The sequence below is a fragment of the Nilaparvata lugens genome, chromosome 1, assembly GCF_014356525.2.
Source record: "Nilaparvata lugens isolate BPH chromosome 1, ASM1435652v1, whole genome shotgun sequence".
Classification (NCBI taxonomy): Eukaryota; Metazoa; Arthropoda; class Insecta; order Hemiptera; family Delphacidae; genus Nilaparvata; species Nilaparvata lugens.
The window spans coordinates 22,418,096-22,440,031 of record NC_052504.1 but is presented as its reverse complement, the minus strand read 5'-3'; the positions used below and the strand labels follow the sequence as shown (position 1 = coordinate 22,440,031).

Below are 21,936 nucleotides of genomic sequence, written 5' to 3'. Positions count from 1 at the left end.
GTCTGGAGAAGAGCTGTGAAAAGTTGCTCACCTCAAAATAGACTTGCCAGGTTGTAATTCCTCACTTCCCAAAGGCTTGACAATTGCCAGAGCAGCTCCCTGATGCCTGTCATGAGCTGTTTGAGTGATGTCTTCTTTGGATGATCTGAAAAATTGATGAAACCTATTCACTACTGCGAAAATTGGATACTGCACTTGTATAGAAACGCTCCACGTTTCCTTGATTATACTCGAAAGGATACTTGAAATTCGAATATTCATGCTTGGAATGGACCTATCCAGATGCACAACCTTATCGTTTAACCGATGAGATTGCTTAGAAACAGTAAGAGATGAGCGATATTAAGATAGTGATTCCAGATTTTAAATTTTATTTTCACATCAGGAATCACAATTTGAATATTTCTCAACCATCCATATAAATACACAATCTAGATTTTGGTTACAGGTGAAAATTGCGTTAAGTTTGAGCCTGGCCTCAAAAGAGAAATCTTTATAAGGATTATTATTTCTAAATGACCATTTTGTTTATAATGACTAACCCAATGAATTGGCTGGGACACGTTGAGAGGATGAGTGACTCAAGAGTTGTAAAAAAGGTCTTCAGGAACAACCCAGGAGGGAGAAGGCTGAGAGGACGTCCGAGAAAGCGTTAGTTGGAGGATGTGGAGGACGACATTAGGAAGCTGGGTGTCAGGGGATGGAGATGTAAGGCTGCCGATAGAGACGAATGGAGAGGATTTTTGAAGGAGGTCAAGGCTCTGAATGAGCTGTAGCGCCAAGGAGTAAGTAAGAACAATGACTAAATCATGTACACAATAATTGTAATTACAGTATTCCTTTCACGATAAATGTAATGTACACCTTTCTTCTCAAATTTATTTATCAGAGTCGTGAAAACTATTACTTTTCAATTTAATTTGATATGATCAGTATACATCTTATGATACAAACCAAATGATTTTGTAATACAACCAAGCTGATTTTGTCAGTAATAAGTATGATCTAGAAAGACAATTTAAAACTATTTTGAGAAGTGTTAGGATGAATGAATAAAATAAAAAATATGCATTTTCAACAATCAACTAGAGAACGATGTGTAATTAGCTGTTGGAAGGTGAATAAAATTTTCAATGATTGTACTGAAATGAACTATACAAAATCGAAAAAGAGTAATTTATTATTGGAATACTATTCCTAATAGATATATTGGAATACTATTCCTAATAGACTTGGAAAAAGAATTATACTTACTTGCGTAATCTAACACGTTTACTAAGTTTAACTACAGATTCTGAACGAATGTTCACTTCAGAGCAAGTGTCTGGCGATGATTTCGAGTCAGAACCTGGCAAAAACAAAAATCAATAATTGTATAACTGACGCTTTACATTGTCAATATTCGTAATAAGAAGAAAATTTACCAAGCACAGATATTGTTTACAAAAAATAATTAAAGAAAAATTAATTTAGTTTCAGTTGCAAATTTAAAAATATTATAGCCTGCACAATTCAAGTAAAAATTTAACTATGCTTCACTTCAAGTTTCAATAGTGTGTCTCTCAACAGAGAAATTCAATTAAATGTTTTGAATCCAAGTTATCTGGATGGAGAATGACTTTGAATTAATTCCACTAATTATGATATGTAAAATTTGAACATTGAATTGAAATGTAAATTCTGTTCACTTTGAAAAGAAAACATGTTGTAAATTTGGTTGTACATTTATTTAAACCCTATATCTCAGATTGAGCTTCATTCAATACAACAAATCTATCATATAGGAAAAGAAAACTAAAATAATTAAATACAAAATTCATAATTATTCAAGTAGTATGTATAAGTAGTATTCAAGTATTTGTAGTATTAGTCTAATTCAATTTTTAACGAATATACAACAGATTTAACATGTTGCACTCATGTTGAGGAGTAATTTAATATTTTTTCATTTGTACATTTGATAAATATTGTAAAGAATGTTTGTACAGTACTCTATATTAATTTATCAAACATTATCAGTATTCTGTGAGTAGCTTCAGGCATAACACTATTACCACATCAAATATAGCACTACACACATGTCTTCTGCAAAAATAAATAGAATTTTCATTGGTGGTTCTTCTGGTTGCTAGCATACAAATCGTGGATTTATTACATCTCCTACAAAATTCCCTTCATGTTTATATCGAAATAAAGTTATGTTTCTTCCTACTTCTTTACTTACTAATCATTCATTAATAATTAGAGCAACGTATAAAGAAAGTGATTCTCATTTGATTTGTCAAGATCAATTGTGAATGAATGTTCAATGATTCATTAATATTTCAAAAAACCTAGTAAGTAAATTGTTAGGTGCTGCAATGAGGTCCTCAACAAGAATAGAGTTGATAAGTGGGTTTGCTGTGTTGCAGAATGGATACGTACCGACTAGATTGCGAGATCTTGAAAGAGTAGGATGTCTGCGCTTGGTTCTTCTTATGCGCCGGGTCTTGCCGGGACTTGAACCGGACGAGACAGAGCTGTAGGGCGAAACTATCTGAGAGTGAATCACGCACAGGACCAGCATCATAGCAGCTGGAACTAATACTTCGGCCACAGTTATCATCTGCAAAACAAGAATAGCATTGCATTCTCATTCTCACCACAACTAATCATCTTCTAATCTCATATTATGTAAAATTGTTTAGTTGTTATTTCTTTGATTTCCATGACGAAAAAGGCAATTGTATAAGATTATGCAGGAACCATTCAAACACGCTTTGGAATACTATAGATTCAATAATTGTTTCAAAATACTATTGTTTCAAATTCACTATTGAGAATAGATTCAATGGATTGGTTCGTGATGGAAATGTCAAGTTAAAATAATGATGGTAGAAGTATAATTATCCAAGGTTACTAATATATTTTTAATTATCCAATTAAATATATAATTATATTTATTATTGACCGAGCGAAGTGAGGTCTAAGATTCAAGTTGACGGTTTGGCATTTCTCTTAATGTTAAAATGTTTATATGTTGCGCATTTACGGCGAAACGCGGTAATGAATTTCCATGAAATTTGACAGGTATGTTCCTTTTTTAATTGCGCGTCGACGTATATGTAAGGTTTTTGGAAATTTTGCATTTCAAGGATAATATGAAAGGAAAAAGGAGCCTCCTTCATTCGCCAATATTAGAGTAAAAATCAGACTATAAAATTATTCATCATAAATCAGCTGACAAGTGATTACACAAATGTGTGGAGAAGCCAGTCTATTGCTGTATTTCCATAAGGTCTATAGTTTCAATCAGGTACTTGTGGATGAGAATACTGCGTGAGGTCTACTGTTCACAGAACTACTAGTATATATAATTATCCAAGGGACGTTAAAATAAAAATATTTATCTGATAACATTTATTCATCAAAATTTAGGAGAAAGACAGAGTTGAGCTTTGCCTGTTATTTTCTCCCGATCAAATTATTGTATGATTTGTGACTTAATAAATGGGATAAAATGGTATGAATGGGATAAATAAATTCAATATTGAATTTTATTATTATTTATTGACTAGTCTATCATTTTGTAGTGAGTGGTTTAATCTTTCGTTCCATGATACCTCAGTGTTCAGTAAAGTTGTTTATAATACATAATTTGTGAAACTGCACCGTGATTTGAGTAGCTCTATACAGACGATTTAAGAGAGTTACGGTATCTATATTTTATTACTCTATCCAAGCAAGAGAGTTATCTACATTTTATTAGGATTATTTATATCGATTCCTATTAAATTTGAATTATTCCATGCAGGAATAAGATCTATAGTATTCGAAAAACTTGTTATAGATTTAAATTATTTTCCCAGTGAAGCATGTTGCATCTAATCATGGAAATGTGAATTAAATAACACTTATAGGGACATCTTAGTGGTTTGAAGCTCAATTTTGTTAAAGTTTCAATGAATAACAGTAAATTCTACTCAAGAATCTTGATGAAGCAGATACCACGTTAGCTTATCAATGAGATCATGAGCTATGTTGTAGCAACATGTTTTCAACTTTTCATGTTTTGTTTGACCAAGTGTGTAGGTTGAACGATGGCTTTTGTCAGATTTGGATCAGGCTTATTGAATACGTCTATCGGATAACTGACAATTATATTTTTTCATTTTTCATCGACGTTTTCCAATTATAAGCAGTTAAGCCAACAACTCTACTAGTTTTTGTAAGCCTCTCTTCATACAATGTAATCCTGGTTGATCAACTTAGAAAAATTAATTATTTGAGAAAGAGCGAATTATAATTAGGTTTATCGTAATTGAAGATTAATAAAATTGACAAACTCTATGAAATTACATGATTATATTAATAAACTCAATATAATATTATATTTTGTTCGAGCGATAAAGTAATCAGTTATTTGAACATTAATTTAAATATCAATTTGAAAATTAATTATCCGCTTACCTCAATAGTATCTTCATCATGACCTGATGTTATGTATAAATAAAGTCCAGTGTTGAATAACTGGAGGAAGTATAGAACTAATAGGAAACCAAATATTTTAGGAGATGTTTGCTGAGCCCACCAGCGTGAGTACAGAGGTAGAAAGACAAGTCTGCATATGGCTAGCCTCGTAACTTTAACCAGGCCATGTTTTGGCTTTGCCTTTGTGAAAGCTGAACCTGTAAAACACAATAGATACCAAATTATTATCCAGTTGAAGACGTAAAACGTTGGAATAAATAAGAAACATTCAACGAGGGAAGTCAGGAATAATGTCCTTATTTATTCTAAATAAATAATGTGGTAAAAATCGTCTATTGCTTATATTAATATAGCACATATATAAAACATAGAAATGTTTCTATGTATCTACAAATAAAGGACCAGCAAGTAGAAATTATTAATTCATTTGTAGTTTAATTGTTCATGTTTTTACATTTCCGGAAAGGTGCATTTATAATAGAAAATATCAGAGCATGAGAGTTATGTAAAATTAGAGAATATGGAAAAGTTTTTGAATTACGAGAAATGTAGGTATAGTACTTATATAAGACACATTTGAAAACATTATTCAAAGCCGATCATATCACATGTTTATTTTATGGCACTTACATAAAGTTTAATGAAATATTCTGACAGTAGGTACCTACATCGAATTTTATGGGGTAAATAATTCAATTGTCTGTAGGAATAATCTGATTATATCTTTATAAAGATTTAAATGTAATTATCATCTTATCGAATAAGACTGAAACAATTTACTCCCTATTTTAAACGTAGAATTAATACTATCAACAGATAAATAAAAAAAGCCGTTATCACCTTCTCAAAAATTGAATAGGTACTATATTTATCTTGGAAGATTCAAAATCAGTGTAAACACATTAGAAAGTATTTAGTGACTTCTCTGTTTTATAACATACATTTTATTCTACGGTTTTTTCATTTGATTATTTTATATGAACATTAAATCTTCTATATTGTGGAATGTCATGAATAGATAGATAAATGAATAATAATATTAGAAGATAGAAAACTCACCTCTTACTAAATCTACATCGATAAGTTCTGGTTTTAATTTTGCAGTTTTCTTTGGAACATGTGTGAATCCACTGAGAATGCGCTGCTCCACAGTCCTCTCCCATTGCTGCTTATCATAAGTTCCAATTTTCTTTTGATACCTTCAATCAAATAAAGTTAGTTGAAAACAGAGATTAATAATAAAGAAATATTCAAAATTAATCATACATAATGTATACACTTGATTTGTTAAAAATGACTTAATTAGCCGAAACTAGAAGTGTCTTGAACAAAAAACAAAAAAGAAACATAAATCTGTACCTAAAAGTTTATTCAATCAAAAAACGTATAGGTATCCCTAAAAATTAATCAATATTAATACAGTTAATGTCTACAATTTATAACATGTTTATTACAAATATTTATCATAGTTATATAAAGTATCCATGTATTGAATGAGTTTAAAGTTTTAGTCAAGTTGATTATGAATGGGAATTCATTCAAGTGCTGTTCGTTCAAGGACTATTAGAGCTTTTGGTAGCGTTTTACGTTTTGAGAGAGTTCAACAGATCAATAATCTAGAAATGGTAAAAATTGCATCACACAAATCGATAATCCAAAACATTCAACGTTCAAAGGGCTCCTAGTGCAAATGAAGTAGATTTTAAACATCTAGAATTTACACAACTAAAAAAAATTGATATCACTCGATAATGTACCGTGAAAGCATGATAGGTATACTATAATATCTCTGTATATTATTATAAATGAAAACAAATAGTGAGTAAAAAATAAAATTGGCACTTTGCCGATGAAAATTTTTTCAATGAATAAATTAACTTTGAACAGAGTTTCCGGAACTGCTGATGAGTATTGAGAGCAGATAGTAGGTAGTATTGAAAGTGGGGGGTTTTGAAGAAGTGAATTGGTCTTGAGATTTATAAAAAAGACGACGTGGATAAAACATGAATCAGTAACTCATGTGATTTGAAATGAAATATTATAATTATTTGCTACGTGTTTCTTAATTAATTCATTCAAGTTACACTTTGAATTCATTCAGAAGTGGCACTTTTGATTGTTATGATTGAATATTTTGATAAAATAAATTAAAGACAAAAATATCTTATATTAAATACATCGTAATTTATTTCTTACTTCGATGCTCAATTAAAGAGTAAAGTTTATTCTTACCAGGATAGGATATCTTGTGTGCAATCGCCCATAGTCTGATTCTGTTCGGTCTTGAAAACTCCTCTTGCCTACATTCCAACACGCAACCTAAAAAGCAAATCCAAAAATGGAAGAGGATTATTACAAATATCAAAAAAAGTTAAGTTCATACAATTAAGTTATCAACTCATATACTCACTTCTTTTGCATAATATGGGTGAAAGCTATAATTCTACAACTGCAATAATTATCGAGAAAGTTGGACAAATAAGAGAAAAAATCAACTTAATAATGAACTTTAACAAAAACTTGTTCAAAACACGGTCAAGAATAACACGTTGATAGAACATGATGTAATGAGCAATCCTTAGAATCTCGTCACTTATTAAAACGGATATGGAGACGAAAACGTGAAATAAAATCAATCTTAGCCGAATTGGAGAATAACGTTCTTGGAATCTCTTGTTTTAGCAGGATAGACAGCAGGAAAAGTAGAAGTTACTTCTAAGTGATGAGGAAATTGATCTTGAAATTAGGTTGCTGAAATTTGGAGGCTATACAGATTTATACTAAACTCTTTATACTAAAAGAGCTATTCGTAATTCTAGAGTATCTCAGGATCACGCTACATACCATGAATGCTTACTCTAAAAGTCTAAATCATGTTATTATCAATATCATGACAAACAAGAAACGAAGCTCCAATACTAAACTATATTATATTTCCTTTATTCAATAGAAAATTTAATATTACATTTGAAATATTATCATAGAGTAAAGATACCATTTTTTTACTTAGAGTAATCATATGTCTCTGATCTTATTGAATAATATTGGAAAAATTGAAAAGCAAGATTAAACCTGATCAGTAAATCTTCAAAGAGAGTAAAACTTAATTCATCATTCTATTCAGCCACAACGTTGACAGTTAAGGCCTCACTTTAAAAACCAAGGGCTCGAACGCTATCGATCCACAATCTTAAATAATGAAGTTGTGAGGACGATTTCATGAAAAGCATTTCGTTCAATGGGAAACACGCAAGTTGAAAAACAGCAGGGTTACACAACATCAAAAAGGACAGAAAATGATGGAGAAAGAGGGCTGCTTCCCCAGCTTTCGCCAAGAGCGTGATAATTGTTGAAGTACTTCCAAACAGAGGTCACTGCCAGTTACAAGAGCGTCGACCACTTCATGCTAATTTACTTCTCAGTTACTAACGACTTCAAAAATGAAGAGGGAATGTATAATCTCAGTATTTGCTTACTTGAAGCAAAAGACCAGCTCAAGTGATGAGGGTAAGGAAGCGATCAGGGAAGAGAATGAAGGAATTGTTATTAAAGTCTGAACTCAAAATTCAAGAGAATGATGTCTGAGATTATTGAGTGACAAATTAAAATAATATAATTCAATCGAGCCAAAACCTTTGGTGACTTTGATCGGTTTTCAAGTGCTCCGACTTCATTACCTAAAACCTCATTCAGAGTGAATACAACTTTGATGCTGGAAAGTATTAGTATAAATTAGATATAATATTGTTTTGTTGTACTGAATTCATAATATTCATACAGTGCAACGCCAAACTGAATTACTGTGAGGAGCGGTTATTTGATATTTTGGATTTATAATATGAAAACATTTCGTTAGACACTGTTACCAGGCGGAAAATTATAGCTATTTGGCTATATTGTTTACTATTCAGTACCTATTTGATGAAGTAATATAATAAATATCAATTTGAAATTATGTAGTGGGAAAGTGAATATAATAATTTATGATGAAACCTTATTCTGAGTTTCTTAGTATTGGTTATGAACTTGTATTTCATATTAGTTTAACTTGTGGTGAGTTAAATATAATTATTTTGGTCTCTGGCATATGTGAATACAATCTTTTTCATTCTTTCGATACACATACAACGTAATTCTCTTTGACATTTGGTTTCTCAAGTTTTTAGCAATATACTCAATAAACACGCTTTATATAGAAACGTTATAAGAGTCGCAACAAAGAAAATAAATCCTGCAGTTGATAAACATGAATATGTAGCGAGCAGTACATTTGGTGTGCGCCAGCACTTGCCATGCGAATGCAATTGTAATAATGAACCCGTCTAATATCGATTAGCAAACTGCTGCTGACTGCCAGCTCAAAATCAACGAGTCCAGGTTGAAAGGAATAGAAGGACCGTGACGTGAAAGTCGCCCCTTCCTTTCAATTGGAGCAGTCCTTTCAACAACTAAAATGCTTGTTGCTTTATTCTACCTTCATTTCTACCTCCTTCATTTTCAAAATCAGCAAGATAGATAGGAAATAAGAAAATACATTGAATCCTTGAATATTTGCAGAGAATTTGTAAATACTGAGATTATTCTTGAATGAAATTATTAATTTTACACGAAACTAGAAAAGTAGTAAACTACTACGTTTGTTACTGTTACTATAAGTTACTGAAATAAGAAATAATACTTGAATATTTGCAAATACTGAATTATTCTTGAACAAAATTATTAATTTTACACGGAAATAGAGAAGTGGGAAACTGTTACTATAAGTTACTAGGTGGTCAGTATTTTTTTTTTTTTACTTCAATTTCATTTTGAATGGGAAAAAATCAATGAAAAAAATTGTCGACTATTATTATTGAATAGAATGGTGCAACGAAAATTCTTACAAAAAGCAACAGGCCAACAATCACAAGTACACAAAACATGTTTTGAAAGTGCGATAAAGGCTAAAATTAAATCTTCAGAACTAGGACAAGCTTATATTGGACAAGAATTAGGCCTATACTGAACTGAGTGTGCTGCATAAAAAATTGATTGGAATCAACAAAGTGGGTAAATATCGCTCAAAGTCAAAGTTTAAAAAATAAACTCTAAATAGATTATCAAACTTGTCTATGCACCAATGCTGGACTAGAAAAAAGAATTTCTGATTAATGTTGTTTCAAGAAGTCATGAACACGGTTTTAGAATTTTGAGACAGAACAACAGAGAAGGTTTGCGTATTAAAGAGCAGGCCCCTTGAATGGCTTTACATGAACGTCTCTAAAGTTCGAGGTAATCGATATAATCAATTCATCGAAATCTATGATTAGTTTTTAGAGAGAATCAATAAGGCCCTGGAGTGGTGAGAGCAAAGGAAATTCTCATGACGTTGAAAAATGAACGATATTCGTCATCGTTGACAGAAGGCAGGAGTTTGAGGTGGGGTGGGGTGGTGCTGGTGCTATACAAAGTGGATAACCTAGTATCCTTTCTAATTTATCCTTGATTAGAAAGCATTATTATAATCCGTACAGACAGAGTCGACAATATAGGTCCTTTAAAACGTAAACAGGCAGCTTCTATAAATTACTTCAAGCAACAAATGGACTGTCATTTGAGTAGTTGTCCGAATTTCTTATGAATTTACTAATTACTAGAATAGCCTACTTGCACTCACAAGACAAAATCCACTGTGAGAAAGAGAAAGAGTGTTACGTGAGAAAGAGTATAATGTGACAATCAATGTGCACTGTCCAAGAGTTCTACTAAACTGATGCAAAACTGAGTGATGTTCTACTAAGCTGGTGTTCTACTAAATGATGCAAAATGTGATTACAAATCACCAGATTCAAGAGGAAACACATTGAATACGGAAATGCTGGTTTTATCCAAAAGGAAGTATGGGACACATTGCTGCAGCTATTTTCCTAATGACGTAAGCCATCAATAAACTGAAAAGGATATGATAACAACTGGTTAAACCCCACAAACAATTGGATTAAGTGTGATATTATCCCGTTCCTTCAAATTAGAGCATTTTGGGTAGGTAGGAATACAAAACACGAACTTTTTCGAATATTACTGTGGGGTAATATTCGCGAATGGTATGCAGTTTTAGAGCTGTATGCATTATTATTTTTAACAGTTTCTTACAGAAAGTATACAAGACCAGTGAGAAACAATAGGTCTTGAACACATTTTACATTACTCCAGAATTTTTAATATCCAGAAATGTTTACTAATACTGTGAAGCTCCAGCCAATAATACCAGAAAAGACACAAGAAAGCTAACAGTTTCTTGCTCAGTGTCTATTGAAAAACACAGAGATCATCAGTTATCAATGTAATGCATGAACGTTTTGTGAAGAACTCGAATGGTGTTGAGGAAACATTTAATATTTATCCATTTAAAATCTTGAATATTTTCGTTGTAACAATGAATTAATTTTTGAAAATAATGGACAATAGCACCAATTGAATAATCGAGAGTAGGGTTTCATTGCAACAACTCTATCTAATTTATAAGACTTTTTTGTGGAAGAATTGCGTTTTAATACGAACTCTGTATCAAAGTCTCACACAGTTCAATCGATTTGGAAGCCGGAGGTGATAAGGGCGATAGGTTGAAAATGAAAAAGAGCTCGCTCGTCAACAGCAATCTTCACCTATCGATTTGTGAAGCTGACATAAATATGTGAGGCAGTTGCCAGAAAATATTCAAGCCGCAATTTTTGTTGGCAGGCGTCTGCTTGTCGGAAGGTGAAAGTTGCGAGTTGGAATCACCTCTGAATAGCTCACAAAAATGTTGAGCCGATTTTGGAGGAAATATTTCGGTGATAGAAGAGGAAGCAAATTTGAGCTTGTTAATTATTGTGGAACGTACAGGTAGGTAGTTCTTCTATAACCGGATTGAAATGAGATTCAAGTACGAATATCCAATCTGATGAGTGGATAATACCTGTATTACATTATTAACCTACATAGGAAATGATAACAATTGGGACAAAGAACTCTTTGTAAAGCAGATCTTATCCCAGTTATTCATCTCATAAGGGCGAGCAATATGAAATTTTCATTTGATGGTCAACTGCATAACTGTGAGTGATCCTATTCAGTGATAATCCTGAGATTTTTCATGATGAATGGCAATAATTTGTAAAATTTTAGTTCTGACATGATTGATTTAATTTGTAAGAATATGACAAGACATTATAGGAATGATGAAATAAGTTATTCTGATTGTGGAGTTTTTCTAGAAGAGAACATTATCAAATTATGTCAATCTGACCGAATTTCGAAATGAATTTCAATGAACGGCATCTGGAACTAGACCATCTTCATAATTTACAATTCGTCTCAACCCGAAACCGAGGGCAATAGCACAAAAACTTGGATTTTGTGTGAAATAGTATCTGAAAGAAAATGTGATGAGAAGAACTGACAGCCAACAACAATGAGAGCGCCGGTGAAATCGATCAATACAAATCTCAAGGGAGAGCTATTTCGGTTTGAACAGATTCTTTTGTTGTTATATACGACATCTCTGTCTGTAATCTTCGTTAGGAACTGGATTTATTCTAACCCATAAAAGATGCATGTTCCACTGTGTAATCGATAAAGTAGGATAAACATGAGGATTATAGATTAAAGGATAATAGATAGATAAAAAAGATTATAGATTAGTTACCATACTCCCTTACAACTGAGTTTAAAATTTGATTAATTCCGTTGGTTTACTCGTTTACTCTCATGCGTACCACATTTTCATAATCACACATTGATGTTTTCGATGTTTTCGGTTAATTTTATTCCAAGCGCATGAATGAAACTCATTCAAGATAGAGTTAATAAAAGCGATTTTAATAATAGAAAACCTTATCAGTTAGCACTATTTAATTTCTGCCATTAATTTGATTAATAAGACAGATAATAAAAACAAATATGTGAAATGTGCTATCAACAAAAGGCAGATGACTTATTACATAAGCTCCAAATTTATATGGGTTGAACGGTTAATAGCTCAATTCATTCCTGGAGAAAATGACTTCCGTCTTATCTGTAAGATGTGATGCGCCCGCATTAGCTTGTTTATTACTTGGAGAGAAGGCGCAGAGCACAGGCCTTATTGGAGGAAGATACTATTTTTAGCCTGGAGAGCATTGAAATGCCTGGCTATTCTCAGATAAAAACAGCTTGCTTAAACAAGAACTAGTACGATACGCCCAAACGCATCAAACAAGTTTACTACACACATCACTTCAACTGTTTAGACATTTGTTTCTCAAATACAAAATATTTACTTTATGTATCACCTAATTTTTCATAAGGATATATTGAAATATAATTCCAGATTTCACGCAAATATTATGCAATGTCCAATTTGAAATTATATACTGAAACTTTCAAGACTTACGAGAATGATCAAAAATATAAACATATCTTCTAAAACAGATGCCTGCTGCAAATAAGTAGAATACAAATGCAAAGATAATCAGCTACGACGCCACCCAGTACAAAAATCCGTTAAAAATTAATACTTTAAGCATTGGAGAACTTCTAAAATGCATATCAACTCATATACTGCAACGCACAAATTGTAGAAGAACATTATTGTACTAAATCACATAAACTCCAGAAAAGATGAGATATTTCAATATTTCTAATAGACCAGAACCAGTACAATAAACCAGTAGTAATAGAAGGATTCACGGTATTTTGATAAGAGGATAAAGACTATGTGGAAATATATATCTTCATTTTGTTAAAATCACTTCAATTGTATGGGCTACTTTAATAAAATATTATTTAAAACAATATAAAAACATGAAGTACCCTTTTATATGAAACATTTGAAATGTTTCAAAGTTCAAAATGTTTAAATAAAAAGGTACTTAATAGTTTTATATTGTTTTTAATAACTTCATTTTGTTGTAGGAAAGTTGTATAATACTGTTTCTAACATTGTAACTGTTTCTACTGTTTCTAACATTTCTAACATCACCTAACATTGCGTTGCAAGATAAAATGTGTACCTATGATTTTAACAAGAATGAAGTGTTATTATTTTTAATATGGCATTATTAATTTATATGGATTATTTCATAGGCTACTCAGTAAATGAAATTCTTTATCAAAAACACAGAATGTTTCATTGAATTAAGGAATAGAAAGTTACTAAATTTTTTTTTAAAGATTATAATAAAGAGATCATTTCACATTCAAAGCAATATATTCGAGTCAGAACTAGGATTTCCAAAAGTCACCATAATTATTTGAGTTACTTTCAGTGAAGCATTATCACACTAATAAACCAATAATGTATCAATCCATTGATATGACTAGAAACTCAAATACACTATGACCAAAATGACCCGGTTGAAAGCAAAACTTGCAATTCAAGTACTATAAAATACTACAACGCAATTCAACCGATAAGCCAATAATAAATCAAGGATGTTGTTGAAATAGAGGCTTCAACTTTATCAGACAATAACATGGCCCTTCTTGATGGTGGTTAGGCTGTCCAAATTCGCGATTTTAAAGCTCTTGAAAAATAGCAAATAACTATTGATCTAAAGCACTTTCGAAAATCATACAAAAAAATCTGTATTTTAGTCGTAATTATTATTGTTCAAAAAGAGTAAAAATTCAAGTATTCCATTCTAATTTGGTTCAGTAGTTTCATTCTAATTTTATTTGAACGTCAAGACACGATTACTCATTCTCTCACAAAGAATAACAAATTTGTGTTGATTATTGCATCGATCACCATATTTTATGAGATCATTTTCTAATAATATTTAGAGATGGAGTGCGAATTAAAATTCATAATCAATGAATGCAGGTGATCTTCAGATAGATGTAGGCTAAGTTTAATAGGTAGGATAGGACTGAGTTTATAAAATATCAACCCCACCAAAGATCTGCATTTTTGAGAAAGATTTTTTTGAAAATTGAAATTTTTGGACAGTATTCACATTAATAATATCAACTGTAATCTCTACTCGTTTAGGGGTCTCCATCAGCTACTTAAGAGTGAAACAATTAAAAATACGGTACGAATCTCCAGATAACATCTAAAGACGTGATTGAAATTCAACAGGAGATCAGATCAAAAAGCAGTCACCTTCCTCTTGAAATAAATCTCAGCCTTCAACTTCTGAACAGCTACATAACGCATTGAATTCTAATTCGTCCGTTCAGAATTCAAATTCAATTCTAATTTATGATGAAGACAAAGACCGAAGTCTAGCAAAGGTTTATTGAACCTGTCCAAGATCATTGTCATCAATAAATCCGACAGTGAACATAGAAAAAAATAGACATAATGCATTATTCATTCAAAGTTGACGACTTCTTACTTCATGTCATAAGCTATCTGAGGAGTTGAATCCTGATAAACGACAATGGAGCAGTCCAATCTTCCAGTTCCAGCAGGATAATTCGATTTCAAATCACCAAACAAATTAGAATTAACAATAGAATTAAGTCCAAACTTGAATCCTAATTACACAACTGAAGTTGACCTACTAAAAAATTAGCTGAAAAACTATGCGACTGCGTCTGCATACAAGTTAAAATTTCTAGGACAAAACTGAATCGCTCAACTGACAACTACGCTTTAAAAATGAATGTCAACATGCCGTTCTTATCAGAGAAAACGAAATAAACTATTTTGAACCATCTCTTATCACTGAAAATCCAATGTTCCCGGTTCACACGCCTAGCAATGAGATTTCGCTACAACTCTTCACATTCCTGCAATATCAATTATAATTATTCCACTGTCACCGATCTTTAATACTGCTGGCTTTTCTATGATTGAGATAACTACGATAATAAATACAATTGCTGTAGATTGAAGATTCCTACAGCATTCCCTGTTATGACATGTTCTATATTTTATTTTACTGAGTAGGCTCAATCCAGAAATTACTTAAACAGAAATAAACGAGTTACGATTTTACTTCTCAACAACCATTAATGATAATGTAGATGACAACATTTTTTAACAACTGAGTTTTAGCTGGTTCTATCTAGTTTTCAAACCCTGTGTCAACGCTACATAAATTCGTTCAAGAAAATATTTATCGTAACTACATTAATGCATCAAATTCTCAAGAGACCGATGCATCTTTTCAACATTGAGTTCAATGCATTAATTTTAAGTATAAATAAAAGTGCCTATAGGCTCCTGACAAGAGACAACTATTATTTGATAAATTAATATAATTGATGTCGATCAAAGAAGCTGTTTTAATTAGAACAAATGTTCATGCATTGACATGAAATGACTTCTCAAATTGAATGTGATGGTTTTCTTGGAATGAAGGATGTTTACGTATGAGTTATGTACTTATAAAATATATAATATGTATTATGAATTGAATATTATAACTGTTCAGTTTTATTTAAAATTTTATTTCTGGTTATAAGCAACCAAAAAAGACATAGCATAAATTTTCAATTGTTGGTATCAATGGAAAAATTGATGTGATGAGCAAACATCACATATTGAAAGCTGAGCAGAAGAGAAAAGTCAATAATTATTGTATTTTGTGACGTTTCCCCACGTCCCAATTCTTTAGAAGGCAACGCTAACAAGTCAAGCACATCTCAAATTTATTAGAAAAGCTAACAGATGACACAGTGTTATGTGATATCGATCAATCCATGAGTACAGAATGCACTGAAATAATATTGAATTATAGCTTGACCCTCAACAATTATTGTAAATTTGGAATGACATTATTATTCAGGAATAATACATGAGAGATAATAATATGATAAATGTTATACTTTTACAGACAAGGACATCTTGATGAAAGTTAAAGAATGAAATATAAAAAAATGTTTGAATAAGTTAAAAAACCTGAATAATTGTCAGTCACTGTCAATCCAGATCTCAGGTCATGACGAAGGAAGAAAGTATGAAGTATATATTGAAGATTTCAAAGAATCGCCACTAATTAGATCATTTAAATAACTAGATGATAATTTACTAATCATTTAGACTTTATTTCAGTGTGATCGGCATATGAGAATTCCGAAACTGGACACGGCATGGGGGCAGCGATTTGTCTTAAGGCTGTGCAAAGGCTAAAAATAAACTTTTTACTCGTGATATTTTTCAAAGTTTTACGATTTGTATATCATCAAGCTATCAAAATAAAAAAGTTTTCTCAGGAAAAATTGTTTTTCTAGAAAAATGTTCGTTTTACTAGATCAACAATACCATAATCATCTATCCTCTTAATCTCATGGTTTTATCGCTTACAGAATTTGAAATGTTCTGTCCCAAAAATTTAATCTTTAGGCGCTCATATCTCAAGAAGTAATGATCGGAAAAAAACTTTTTCCTGAGAAAACTCTTTCATTTTGATAGCTTGATGATATACAAATCAAAAAACTTTAGAAAAATCACGAGTAGAAAGTTTATTTTTAGCCTTTGCACAGCCTTAAGCACGTTGCACACCAAGACAAAAGTAGCTTCTATGTATCCACTAGTTATGAAAATATCATGTACATTTGAGTTCCAGATATTTCCGATGCCGCGTTCCCACAACAGCTAACGGGAGTCACTATTGTCCTTGTGTGCAGCGTAATTGAACAAAACGCTGTATCACGCCGAGCCCAGTATCAGGGCATTATTCAACGAGAGGTTCCTGATTTTTGAAGAAGGATATACACTTGATACTTAATGTTGTTGTTGTTGTCGAAGAATAGGGATTCCAGATAGACAGTGCCACAAACAATGTTGGTTGGTAGCCATTTTGGCAAGTCGTTGAAGTAGAATTGCTTCAAAAAAGGGACTCATCCTCAAGCTTAGCAAATGAGTAGAGTGGCCTGTCGTTCAGCTTCTGCTTCAGTGTGTTTAGCAATTTATCACTACCTTTATAGTGCCGTTAATGGTAACCCCCATTTGAAGCAGAACATACTACGTCACATGAGGCGCCTCGCCGTATTCAGTCAGATTCCAGTCGGTTGTAAGACTTTGCACAGACAAAAACCGCTAGTAGAAAACTTCAAGATAAAGGTTACAGACGCAGACAGAAAACAACAGGGATAAGTTGGAAGACGCATTTCCAATTTTTTCTAGTTAGTAACGCAGTCCGTTCATAACATCCCGACAAAATGTTTCTGCACATGGTCGAGGTTTTTTCATTTTACAATTCAGGAATCAAAGACTCTATTAAACATAATACTTATTGCTACTACAATTAAATTAATGTGAGCATGATTGACAGTGTCCACTAGTCTTAACATTTTTCGATGGCCTTATAATTGTGTAGGACCTCATAATTTTTATCTCAGAATATACATTCATTCATACATTCATTCTCCATTTCAATAAAAAGGGTGGCTCAATCTGCCTCTTTGACAATCGTCATATAATACATTAATAAGTAAAAAAGCCAATATCTTAGTATGTTTCAAAGGAAAACATGATGCTACATGACAAGAGGTTGTATTTGAAAGTCTTTGGCCCGGTTGCACAAAAATTTAATTTTAAATTAAATTTTAACCGTGATTAATTTCACGGTAACAAATCAGAGAAGCCGTCTTTTCTGAAAGGCCTTCTCTGATTGGTTCTCGTGAAATTAATCACGGTTAAAATTTAACCGGCTTTTGTGCAACCAGCACTTTGTGTTGGATAATAATCAGTGTTTAGGGCTGTTCGGTACACTTTTTTTCTATTTTAATTGGATAATCTTTTTCAATATAATTGTTAATTGTTAAGAGTGAGAAAAAGTGGCAACTGAAATTTTTAAGTAGTCTAATAAGCGAGTTATGGGTCGTTACTAAAGTACTACCAACTCCGTTTTCTTTCCAGATAAAAACGGTTTCGACTAAATTAACAGAACTTCTCTTAAAAATTCAAAAAAATGTATCTTTCCAAACTGAAACATTTTATTCCCCATATCGTTCATAAATAAAAAGTAACATTTTTGTAAATTCGATAACTTTTTTATTTTGGCATAAACCGCGAAAAAAACGCATATTGGAACAAAGCCAATGATATACTGAATGTATTAAAAAACTCCACTGGAAAATTCGAAACCGTTTATGATCTGGAAAGAAAACGGAGTTAGCACTTTCAACAACCCATAACTGGCTTATTAGACCACTTAAAAATTTCAGTTGCCACTTTTTCTCACTCTTACAATGATCTTAACAATTACATTGAAAAAGATTATCCAATTTAAATAAAAAAAAGTATGCTGAACAGCCTTAATAGTTTAACAGTCTTGAAAGACTATTAGAAGTAACGATACGGGATAAGCGGAGCTAAGAGATGGAGAACTAGTTTAGCCAATTAGAGTGATAAATAGTCATAGAGACTTGGTTGCCAAGTTTGCAAAACAGGCTCAGTCGAGGCAGTGCTTTCAGAGAGGAACCTGGGTATGCGTATCATGAGGTGTGCAACACTACAGAAAGCCTTCCGCTCTAGCACGACAACATGGCGGACACTGTGTTCCTACATTTCTCTGCTCCGCAAATCCCTCAAAGTCACAAGTTTTTTTAATTCAACTATTACGCAGAGATACTATGAAGGCTATGATACTATGAAGAGTGATCCGTGGTCTAGTGGATAGAGTGTTTGCGTGGCAGCATAGAGATCCCGGGTTCGAACCCTCTCATTACCAAAAGTTTTTAACCAGATCACTCCCGTGTTATCGGATGGGCACGTAAAACGGCTGAAGAATGACAGTCGTAAGGTCCATTGACGGCTTGAATTATATATTCAGGCGGTAGGACCTTCCCGAGAGGGACTCCCCACCAACAAAAGCCATACGATTTTCAATTCAAATATTACGCAGAGAAACTATGAAGGCTAGTGAACAGGGAAAGAAATAGAAGCTTGGAAAGTTAAATGATCTGGAACTCAACAGAAGAAATAAAATGATAGTCGAACCCTACCATGTACACAACCTTCTGAATGCAACCTTGACACAACCCCCCACGGAGACAGCATCAGAAGACACTCCGAATTCTATGTGTGAAGGAAGAGGTGCACAGGTGTACAGTTTAAAATTAAAATCAATTCGCAAGACAAATTAATCAGCTATTCAGAAATCTCAAATCGTATAACTCCTCAAGGCATGATGACATAACAGACTTGATTTAGTTCTGCATATCTAGGAGAGAGTACTAAGGACAATACTTAGGAAGGACATGACGGAGCACTTCAGGACACTCTTCACCCAGTACAGGATACTCACAGTGATCTCCTTATAAATATATCCAAGAAGCCACTATCCTGGCCAGGAAGACAACCCCAATCCTGAGGAGTGACAAACACAACCATAATACGCGAAACAATAACGATATCGATCTCCAGCAACACAGGTTCAAGATATTTAGTAACTCGCCAGCTTATTTTCGTGGCCCGCCTCTTCATGCTACTGCCTAAGGAACTAAAAGCAACGCAGGACGACGGAGTTTTTACAAGGATACTTGAATACTACCTCACAACAAGGCCCTATTAAACCGTGGCAGAGTATATAGATGACCATACATACAAAATAGGAATCTGCCAACATGAATCCCCAAAAGATGGGAAGTAAACTGGACGATTCCCTGGTTGCAATTCCCTAAGGCTGTGCAAGTGTCCTGGCTGTCCTGATTCCCTAAAGCTGTGCAAAGGCTAAAAATAAAATTTTTACTCGTGATATTTTTCACGTTTTTTGATGTGTATATCATCAAGCTATCAAAATGAAAAAGTTTTCTCAGAAAAACATTACTTTTTGAGATATGAGCGCCTAAAGTTTAAATTTTTAGGACAAAACATTTCAAATTCGGTAAAAGATAAACCCATAAGATTTAGAGGATAGATTCATTCTTCATGGTATTTTTGATCTAGTAAAACAACAATTTTCTGAAAATATCAATTTTAAGATAGTTATTCAATTTACTAAATATAACTCTTAGTTGAGTTATTTTTGGTAAATTTAATAGCTTTTCCAAAAATTTATATTTTCAGAAAAGTTTTGTTTTACCAGATCAACATTATCATGAAGAATCCATCCTGTAAATCATGGATTTATATCGTACCGAATTGGAAATTTTCTGTCCCAAAAATTCAAACTTCAGTCGCTCATATCTGAAAAAGTAATGATCGGAAAAAAATGTTTTCCTGAGAAAACTTTTTCATTTTGATAGCGTGATGATATACAAATCGAAAAACTTGGAAAAATATCACGAGTAGAAAGTTTATTTTTAGCCTTTGCAAGGCCTTAACTATGAAGTAGACAACAAGTGACAATAGGCCTATATTTTTAGACTGCATTAAAAAAAACCATAACAGTGCTAGGCTTTTAGTATTAATGTTAATGAACAAATGCTGATGAGTTCAGTCTTCAGTCAAACACTTGACTTGCCAGATCCTCACCTATAAGCTTGGCAAAAATAATCTTCCACATCAATCAGCCAGCGTTTTGAGACAACATTTTTCTCCTAATAAACATCTAATTTTTTCTGCATCCTGTTTCTTAGAGTATTTTAAAGAAAATTGAATTACTTTAGGAAGAGTTGGATCAATTATTGGAAGATCAACTTTTCTTAATTTGAAGTTTAACTGAAATGTTCTTATCATTTCATAACAGATCTCATGATACTTTAAAATTTTAACTCTTCAAAACAATGTGAGTACCTGATCAGTTTTTCTAAAAAAACAAAAACTTTCAAGAGATTCTAGGAGTTTGATTACAGCGTCTAATGCCTGGTCTCAAAGTTGATAGAATAATATGCAAATCTACTTAGTTCTGAAGTCAACTAAGTAATATAATAAAAAAAATTGAAAGAGAATAATCTATTCTTTTTTTACTTGCCGTATCTCTTATTTCTCTATTGCTAACATAGATTTTTTATGGTTGTTATTTTTTAGCAAAAATTAAAAATGTTAGTGACAAAAACTACTTGATCTTCTTCAAGTGCGATAACTTTCAAACAACAAGAACCTGCATGTCGGCAAATTTGAAAAATATTAATGTTGACAATTCTAGAACCAAACAATCTGTAAAAAAATAGAATGAATAAATTGGTTATTTTTATTTTCAAGAAGTCTATATCACAATCTTTCAAAATTTATGTTTTAACAGGATTAAATAAAATTGGTTTGCATTAACGTTTTTGAAATACGGTACCAAACAATAATAGTATCTGTTGATTATCGATCAGGAAGAGTTCAGATTCACGGTCAAGGCAAACTTTCTTCAATTTAGTACAGCTGATACACAAAACTAGGACAAAACAAAACATATTTCAAGAAAACATATTTTCCTTATCCTATTTACCATAATTAAGGATAAAATATATTGGAAAAATAAACAAAATAATATTAGGTTACCTGGCAAAGTTCTCGCGTTGTATACAGAACAGACGGGACAAAGACACAATACGACGACACGAAACACACTGACACACAGCTGATTTCCGAAGGATGAAAATCAAAAACAAGTCAAGTCGAAGTAATTTCTATGGATA

General features: G+C 32.4%; 1 protein-coding gene across 1 annotated transcript in view; it reads right to left on the bottom strand.

Moving 5' to 3' along the window:
* LOC111059422 (protein phtf) overlaps nucleotides 1-21,936 on the bottom strand; it is a 36,489-nt gene extending 14,553 nt beyond the window's left edge. Inside the window, exons 1-7 of the mRNA XM_039434867.1 lie at nucleotides 21,800-21,936; nucleotides 6,703-6,789; nucleotides 5,530-5,669; nucleotides 4,450-4,667; nucleotides 2,425-2,605; nucleotides 1,255-1,348; nucleotides 32-145 (exon numbers count right to left, since the gene is read on the bottom strand). Of these exons, the coding sequence (XP_039290801.1) occupies nucleotides 32-145; nucleotides 1,255-1,348; nucleotides 2,425-2,605; nucleotides 4,450-4,667; nucleotides 5,530-5,669; nucleotides 6,703-6,734 (779 nt within the window). The 5' untranslated portion in view covers nucleotides 6,735-6,789; nucleotides 21,800-21,936. The remainder of the gene's footprint in view (nucleotides 1-31; nucleotides 146-1,254; nucleotides 1,349-2,424; nucleotides 2,606-4,449; nucleotides 4,668-5,529; nucleotides 5,670-6,702; nucleotides 6,790-21,799) is intronic.